Raw genomic sequence first — 8,716 nt, forward strand, 5'->3', positions numbered from 1 at the left:
GGATAGAAGTGCACTGCAGGTGACAGCTGTCAGTCACAGTTAATTGTGAAATTGAAAGAGCATGATAGTTGAACTAGACGAGATATGTTCACGTGCATAGGAATCAGGTTTACAATTGCTAGATCTATGTGATTTACCGCTCCTATTCACTGTGATACAAAAAACTTGAAGCCAGTAAAACTTGCTGCTGGGCGAGTTTTCATAGTTTGCATGCATCCATTTTTGCCTTGCAAATTTGAAGCTGTGTCATTTGAATGCAGTGCTTTGACATGAACAAGGTACGATCGTGAACTCAAGTGCAATGGCATTTGAATTCGTGACAGCAATGTGTGCATATTATCAGACATTGCTAGAAACAGTCTTGCAGTTCAGCAAGCTTAGTGAAGCAACTATGAGAAATGCTTTTTGTAACCATGCATAACGTAGCGCACATGGTTAAAGGGACACTATAGGCAAATGTTAAGTCAATGGTGATTGTTGAAATAGCATTCCAGAAAGCTCGTAGTGCTTGTTTCGTGCCAAGGAAATGCTTATTTTGAATGAAAATCGCGCTTTAGTGGTCTGCACAGCATTAGTACACTTCAAATCACACGCCTGAAAAGGCCTCCCAACATAGAATTTGCCTTGCTCAATGTTGCCCACCTTTACTGCCCAGCAGCCAACACTGTGGTTTCTGCTCTGAAGGGCACATTACACAACAACACATAGACACGGCATTTTGTCGAAGTTTCCGTTAAAGCGGTTTTAATGAGCGTAGACGGCACATGCAGCAGTACGCAATAACGTAACTATCACTGAGATGCAACCGCACGAGCAGAAAGCAGCCCTGCAAAAACAGAACTTTTGCATTACCCGTGCCGTTCTTCACTGTAACGTAACGTTCTTTTTTTCATGAATCAAATAGAAATGTACAAGCAGCATTTTCTTACGTCTTGCAATGCTCGGAATGTTCTTTTTTTATCATAAGTAGTTTGAATAATAGTGATAATTTGTACTCGGAACTCTTGACGTCATCGGGCTCATTCCAAAAAGTCCCACTGGTGGCGCATATAGTGTCCGACATTTACCTTAGTTTTTCGATTACTAAAGCACTGCTGTTGATAATATTGACGTTTTAGACATTCTCAAACATTGACCTTTCACTCTGACATAAATTTCTATTTGCCTTTAGTGTCCTTTTAATATGAATTTGGCATGAAACATTGTATAACACAACAACAATTATTTCTCATTAAGAAGCATACAAGGCAGGCTTTTTTCTTTACTGCTTGCACACACTACACAGCTTTTAATGCACTTAAAAATGTCCTAGCTGTTTACTGATTAAAATGTACTAAAATTGCATCTTCTTTCCTCGATTCCATCCTACGCTTACAAAGTAAGCCTACAATATAAAACCACTGAAGACAATGAACTAAATAACCTAAGTGTCAGAAACATCATGCAGTCCAAATGTCTTCTAGGTACCGGCCTTGCTTCTGAAGCTCTTTCACAAATGCAAGAGCATCTTCTTTGCTCGCAACAATGCGCTCATCAACAAGGATCTCTACGAATGTGTCTCTCACACTAGTTGCCATGCTGACCGCATCGCCACACACATACACATGGGAGCTGTCAAGGGAAATCAGCCTGGCTATATCTTTAGGCCAAAGCCTCATGCTGTCTTGAACATACTTTCCACCACGGATCCAATTTGAACAGCTTACATCTTTCTCATTTAGATCATCTGCTTTTCTGTGCTTCATCTCGGAGTCTGTGGTGACGTCTCCACAGCCAGCATCTCTCGAAAATGAAACAATCAGCTTTGACAAAACGTTTTGCTTTACCAGTTCACAGAGTTCGTCTTCATACAGAAAATCTAAGCTGCGGTGCCGGCAACCCGTAAACAGCCAGGTCTCCGAGACTTCGCATTTACCGCTTCGATCCATGGCTTCTTCACGCCACTGAAGGTATGAAAGGAAAGGGGCCACACCTGAGCCCGGTCCAATCATAACAACGGGCGTGTTCAACGATTCAGGAAACTGAAAACTCATGTTTTTCCTCAGATAAATGGGCACTCTGCTCCACGCCTTCTCACTCAGCGATAAGGACGTCATGCTGGACACAATGTCCTGCTGTGTGTGCCATCTCTTGGCGAGATCTGTTAGCCAGCCAGTGCATAGGCCTTCTTCATCACGTCCGGGTATTGGGCATCGTTTGTAGAGTATCCTGAATTGACGTGGAACACTGTCGTCCCGTGGGGACCAGCTGCAGACTGAATAGTAGCGTGGAAGGAGCCTCGGCAAGTGCTCCAACAAGGCAGCCAGAGGAGGCTTGCAGCTTGGGAAAGCCCTTAGCACATCGAGGAAGGTGTTTCTTGCTTCGAGGATGAAGCGTACATAGTCCTTGCTGCCTTCTCTGCTACTAAGCTCCAGCAGGCGCCTTTTCTCGCTCGCCTCTGGGGTAAACTCTGCGAGTGTCCTCAGGAATATCTTCTTCGGGATACCCCTAACGTCGCAGCAGGTAGTCAACAACCTTTCCACAGTAAGCGGCGCCTTAGGCAGGTGGTCCATGTTACGCGCTTTCGGCGCATGCGTCACGGCAACCAAGTGGCTACCGGGAACGCCCAGCCTATCGATGACGTAGCTTACTTCGGCTGCGCGATTGACGCAGAGAAAGCCGAACGAGTCACCCGGTTTGAAGCTGACGCCAGGTTCACTACCGCCAGCGGGCAGCTGGAATTCCAGTTCCCAGGCTTCTTTGACCTCGTCTGATGATGTTAGACGCTTCGCCGACGTTAGGGCGACGTGAAAAACGTTCGATTCTTGAAAAGGCAGCGGCTGACCTCCTTGCCAGATGACTTCACTGTCAGACGCCTTCTCGACGGCCGCGCTGGACGAGTCAAACTGCACACATACCACAGGATCTTTCATGAGCGGAAGCGTCAGCTCCGTTGAAGCGGATAGACTGCAGCATGTGAGACTTGTCTCTTCCATATTCACTTCCGGCAGTAGGCCCTCCTTTTGAATTTCACGTGTGGCGGCAGCGGCAGGACTCAGAGCACACTGCAACGCCTCCCACAGTTCCGTGATCCACGGTTCTACGATGATTTCCAAACCCACAGCGTCGTCGGCGTAGCCGGTCTCGTAGAACCTCGTGGCGCCCAAGGCGTCGAACTGGCTTTCAAAAGTCCTGGCGCCGTTGCAAAAGTTGTTATAGTTGGTGTCGCCGAGCCCGAGAACGGCGTACTTGGTTCCGCTCAGTAGGCCATCCGGTGCCTTACGCAAGTATCGCAGGAAACGACGGGCGTTTTCGGGCACTAACCCTTCGTCCGTCGTGGACGTGACGACGATGAAGCAGCTTTCCTTGGTCAGGTCAAATTCGCGGCCGAACTGGCTCACGCAGTGAAGATCGGGCTGGAAACCTCGCTCCAGAGCGGCGTTGTTCAGTCGACGAGCTATCGCCTCGGCCTGTCCTGTTTGCGAAGCGTACAGGAGGAGAAAACGCGCGTTTCTCGCCTGCTCAGCTGAACGCATCGCTCGATGATCTCCGCAGACATCTAGAACGGTGATTGCGACTTGTTACTTGAGGAAAACACCGATTCAACGATTTATAGCAGCAGTGAGTGGCAAATCCACGTGGGCTTGTTTGCAATTGTGAGAAGCACGTGTGGCTTTAAACAGGCTTCGTTTTGACTCACTAAAAGGTATTTTAAGAGCCTTAAAAAGTGATCTGAACTCGAAAATCGCGAATAGTACACGTGCAGGTTTTTAATGGGACTGTCAGCAATAGGCAATTTAAAACACGCTTAAATAACAATTATAATTAAGCGAAAGTCGGCAATCGGCAGCCTACGGGCCTACGCTAGCCAAGTCGAGCCCAGTTAATAAGAAATGGCGGCGTGCGCAGCAGGCATGCAGTGTGTTGGCACATGTTTACCGTGTTCACTGTTTTTACACTGGTGACGTGGTGACGTGTTTTCGCGTTCAACAGGCAAAATGTGCTCAAATTCCTGCGATTGCGAAGACCTCAACGAGTCCGAGCTAGCACTGAACGCTGACGCGGACACGAGCAGCAGCGACAACACATGCAAGACGTGCGGAGACACGGCTCACCTGTTACTCCGCAAGAAGGATGCGTACTGCAAAACGTGCTTCGTCGCCAACTGCACTCACAAGTTTCGTGCTACACTCGGCAAATCCAAGTTGTTGAAGCCGCGCGACAAAGTCCTGGTAGCTTTTTCAGGCGGACCTTCGTCGGCTGCCATGTTGCGGCTTCTCCGCGACGGTTTCTCAGAAGACGCGCACAAAAAGCTGCTCTTCGATCCGAGTCTAGTCTACGTCGACGACGATTCCTCGGTGCTGGGGACACACAGGGGACGACGTGACCGATCTCATGAAGGAGTCGGGTTTCCCGTACTACACTTACCATCTCGACTCCTTGTACTCTACGGAACGCCTCAAGCTCGAGTCGTCGACTCGTCACGCGGAGGTCGATGATGGCGAAGGCGCCGCGAGGACCGCATTCGCAACGGCGTGTGAATCGTTCAAAGCGTTGACGGATCGCGAGTCTTTCTACAGACTGTGCCTGCGTCGTCTACTTCTCAGGCTCGCCAGAGACAACGGTTTCGTCAAGGTATTCACCGCCGAAACGGGCACTTTGCTGGCTGCCACCCTTCTCTCGACTATCGCCCTTGGTCGGGGCGCGCAGCTGAGGGAAGAAGCGGGTTTTCTCGACGACCGCGACCCTGAGGTCCTCTTTCTGCGTCCGATGCGCGAGTTCAGCAGCAAGGAAGTCGAGCTTTTCAACCAGCACTGCAACGTGCGGTTTCGCGCACAGACGGCGCCCCGTGCGGGTTGCGAATCTCGCGCCAGCGTCTTTAGGCTTACGAGAGAGTTCGTGAACGGTCTGCAAGAGAACTTTCCGGCGACAGTGTCCACGGTTTGGCGCACGGGCGACAAGATAGAGTCCCGACCTCGCGCCCGAGCCCTAGCGGCAGGACCGAGTTCATCGTCGCGTTGTTGTATGTGCGGTTCGCCGCTTGACACTGTTGACGTCGAGCCGTGCTCGGCCGTAGCGGCGCTACAACTGACGCGTGACGTTTCGAGACTGAGGGTGGCGGAAGACGCAGAATCTACAACGTCCGATGTGACCGACACTCATGACGTTTCGTCATCGAACTTTTGCTACGCCTGCCAGGCGCTCGTCAGGCAGGGCGATACGAGCTCGCTGTCAGTGTTGTGCGACGTTGTCGGGACTGGTAGTAATAGTTAACTTGTTGGCTTGAGGTTAGAGCGCGCTTATCTGTGAACTTCGTGTCACATGACTGCCGACATCTAAGCTTTCAAGTTAGTTGGACCTCTGAAGGCTAATTGTGCCTTCTTTGCAATTTGCGATTGTCAGAAACAGGTGTGTTACCCGTTTTCACCAGGCTGTGATTCGCATCTGCAGAAGTACGATTTACGAGCCTTTATGAGCATTGAAAACACAAGCAGTTATGGACTGCCGGCTAATAAAGTTATGCTTGATGTGATTTTAACTTTGATGCAGCCATTTCACATTTAATCTCACCTTTTCTCTACATCTTTCAGCATTTATATTGGAAAAGGTTTGCACTGCACAAATAGAGTCGTATGGCATCACCAAAGCACAAGCAATAACCACCACTGACAATGGCAACAAGTTTGTACTCAACGTGTGGAGCATGCAGCTTAAGCGGCAGCTCATGATACAGCCAGTGTGTTTACCTGTGGATACATATGTCCGGCTGTTCCCAACCGATTTGCGTAACACTGAAACCCGACACTTCATGCAAACCGACTGCATGCTGAAATTGCCCAGCACATGACAATTAATGCAACGTTGATGCATTATCCAGAAAACAACCAATCCCACTTGCATTAGGGAATTCGCTAGGAGTGCAAGGTGCTCCAATCATCTTACTTTCTTTGTCTTACCTTTATTGTGACAGCAGCAAGAAGCACAATACTGGGTTGTCCAGGTCCATCTGCCCTTGCATGGAAAAAGAGTAGTAAACTGCAGAGCACAAATTAGGTACAGGACATAGACGAAAACACACAGCACAGGACAATTAGGTATATCCCCTACCTAATTTGCACTCAGCAGTTTACGATTGGGAACCAACTAGCCCAGTAATGAATTGTTGTAACGGAAGAGGAACTTTGCTCACCGCTTTTGCCATGGGCCAAACTCGCAAACCTGCAGTAACGTGAAATTGGGATTCGTGGTACAAATAGCAGGTTCACAACAAAACGCTGATGTACAAAGAACAAGATGAACAACACTGTTCTTGTGTTCATGTTTTGTACACCTGCCTTCCTGCACTGCGAGTTCCCACAACTTTTCTCCTATTTCTGTTGTTCTACTCCGCATATTGACTTGGGTAGACTGCATTATGCTCAACGCACATTAGAAAATCGGGCTCTTAGAGTTTCAGACACTGGCGGATCTAGAGGGGGGGCTGAGAGGGCTCAGTGTCCTGACGCCCCCCAATTTTTTAATGTACGTATAAGCTAGGGATGCCTGTTGACGCCGCATACTCGGCATTGGGTGTCAGACTTCCCTTAAGCTGACAACCCCACAGTGGAAAAATCCTGTATTGCCCCTGGTTGCGGAATCTATGCCAAGGAAAGTGCATTCCATGATGGCAGAAAAGGTGGTGTGATGAAATAACAAAATCTGCAGGCATGGGATTATGTGAGCTTGTAAAGAGGAGCTTTCATACTGCAGGGGGCATAAAATATTCTGAGAAGGACAAACGCACTTGACTAATGCACATAATATCAAGCTATCGTGCAACATTTGCTCCTGGCCGCATGTATCCCGGAAGGGAGAGAAGAAAACTGGTGATGTTAACCAGATGTACGCGTTGTTGGCTACGCAGTAGTGGTGAACAGCAATAAGGGTTTGAAACCTAATAGAATGCTTCGCTGGGCGTGTTTGTGCATGGCCTTAAAATAAAAGCAGAGAGCAAAAAGGCTGAGCATAAAAAAAGACAAGACAGGCACCCATCCTGTCTTGCTACGTCCCATCTCTTTTGCACTTTGCTTTTACTTTAAAGGAGTACTGACACGGTTTTGAGGCATTGCAGAAGGGACATTTTCCGTTTCCTTAGTATGCAGTGTTAACCCTCTCCACACACAGGAGTCAGGCAACACGTATAAAATATTTTACTTTGATTTTAAAGTTTTTTGTCGCTGAGCATTTGCAAGCCAACCCCACCGCAATGGACATTACACCGACAAGTCAACACAGTTCCACTGATTTTGCGAACTCTGCGTCCTGCATGCAGCCTAAATCGCAGAAATAACTGTCGGGGTCGCTGGAGGATAATTCACTCATCGCTATTCACGTGCACCACAAGCAGATGACAGATCTGCCCGGATCTGCCACTAGTACGTCGCGAGTTGCCGTTTCCCCATGACGTCACGCTGGGATGGCACGTCACTGAGAGGCCGCCCCCTCGATATCGAAGTGTTTTAAGGTAGCGGTATTAAAAATATATTCGATGCATTCCCAGGCACCGCAATACTCTTTTTAGTGTTCTCGACAACAGTGTTTCTATTTAGAGCAACAATCCGAAAATATTTAAAATTTGTGTCGGTACTCATTAAGGGATTGAAAGAAGGAAGAGGCAGACAAGGAGCGACTTCCCCTGTACAGTAACAGATGCAGAGTGTGTAGAAGTGTATTCTCGGGTGGTTGTTGGTCTTGAGGAAGTCCACATAGTTATATTAGTTAACAATGAGTAAGAACATGAGCTCAGGATCTTTGTATTTGTAAGGGTCTCTCTGGGCACTTTCGGGAGTGACCTGAGTGTATTTACAGGCCTGATTTTGGCCGACAAATAAAAATGAAACGCCAACTAAAATGATGTCGAAAAAATAATGTTTTGGCTTCCACAAAGAAACCTTGTACACTAAGCTAAAAGGCTGAATCGTTCAGTTTAAATCCACGTCAATATTTGCTTCAGGCATCTTGCATATGTTGGCGACATATTGCCGTTGTTTTTATTAAGCGTGCTTCCTGCTGTTGGGATAGTCAGAGATTCTAGATATTGTCGCTTCATCCAGTTCTTTTCCCAGCTGATAACTGAAGTCTGGCTCCAAGTGAAAATGTTGTGCTAGTTTTCAGCATGCTCAGCGAGAAGAAACTTTTTTCTTTTTCACGTCACTGATGTGCTCCTTCAGGCACCGCTCAAGATTCCCGCTTTTACCTACGTAGACATAACTGCAAACTGCACACTGTATCTTATATACAACACCAGGGAGCCTTTCTTTTCTTAGTTTGTCCTTGGCATCGACTTTGTCCTTGGCATCGACAAGCTCGTGACGTAGCTTGTGGCTCGGAGTATGGAAGCCGAAAAATTTTTTCAACAACTCCATTTTGGCTGGTGTCTCGCTTTCATTTCCATCATGCCATTACTTTCCAACCAGATGAGATTTTATGCAATTCTCGATTTAATAATAATAATAATATCTGGGGTTTAACGTCCCAAAACCACGATATGATTATGATAGACGCCGTAGTGGAGGGCTCCGGAATTTCGACCACCTGGGGTTCTGTAAGGTGCACCTAAATCTAAGTACACGGGCCTCAACATTTTCGCCTTCATTCGAAAATGCAGCCGCCGCGGCCGAGATTCGATCCTGCGACCTTCGGGTCAGCAGTCGAGCGCCATAACCACTGGACCACCGAGGCGAGGCAATTCTCGATT

The 8,716-nt window shown here is 47.9% G+C and overlaps 2 protein-coding genes across 2 annotated transcripts; one reads left to right on the top strand and one right to left on the bottom strand.

Annotated features, from left to right (window-relative positions):
- Positions 1-516: 516 nt before the first annotated feature.
- On the bottom strand, positions 517-3,655 carry LOC119389554 (methionine synthase reductase). Its single transcript, XM_037656870.2, has one exon. The coding sequence runs from the start codon at positions 3,513-3,515 to the stop codon at positions 1,440-1,442; it is 2,076 nt and encodes a 691-aa protein (XP_037512798.1). The 5' UTR covers positions 3,516-3,655; the 3' UTR covers positions 517-1,439.
- A 125-nt stretch (positions 3,656-3,780) lies between these two features.
- Positions 3,781-5,512, top strand: LOC119389555 (cytoplasmic tRNA 2-thiolation protein 2-like). The gene is given in 2 exon segments (XM_037656871.2): positions 3,781-4,345; positions 4,347-5,512. Coding segments are annotated over 2 exon segments (1,275 nt in total). The 5' UTR covers positions 3,781-3,977; the 3' UTR covers positions 5,254-5,512.
- The last annotated feature ends 3,204 nt before the right edge of the window (positions 5,513-8,716 follow it).

This window comes from Rhipicephalus sanguineus, chromosome 4, assembly GCF_013339695.2.
Source record: "Rhipicephalus sanguineus isolate Rsan-2018 chromosome 4, BIME_Rsan_1.4, whole genome shotgun sequence".
NCBI classification, from domain to species: Eukaryota; Metazoa; Arthropoda; class Arachnida; order Ixodida; family Ixodidae; genus Rhipicephalus; species Rhipicephalus sanguineus.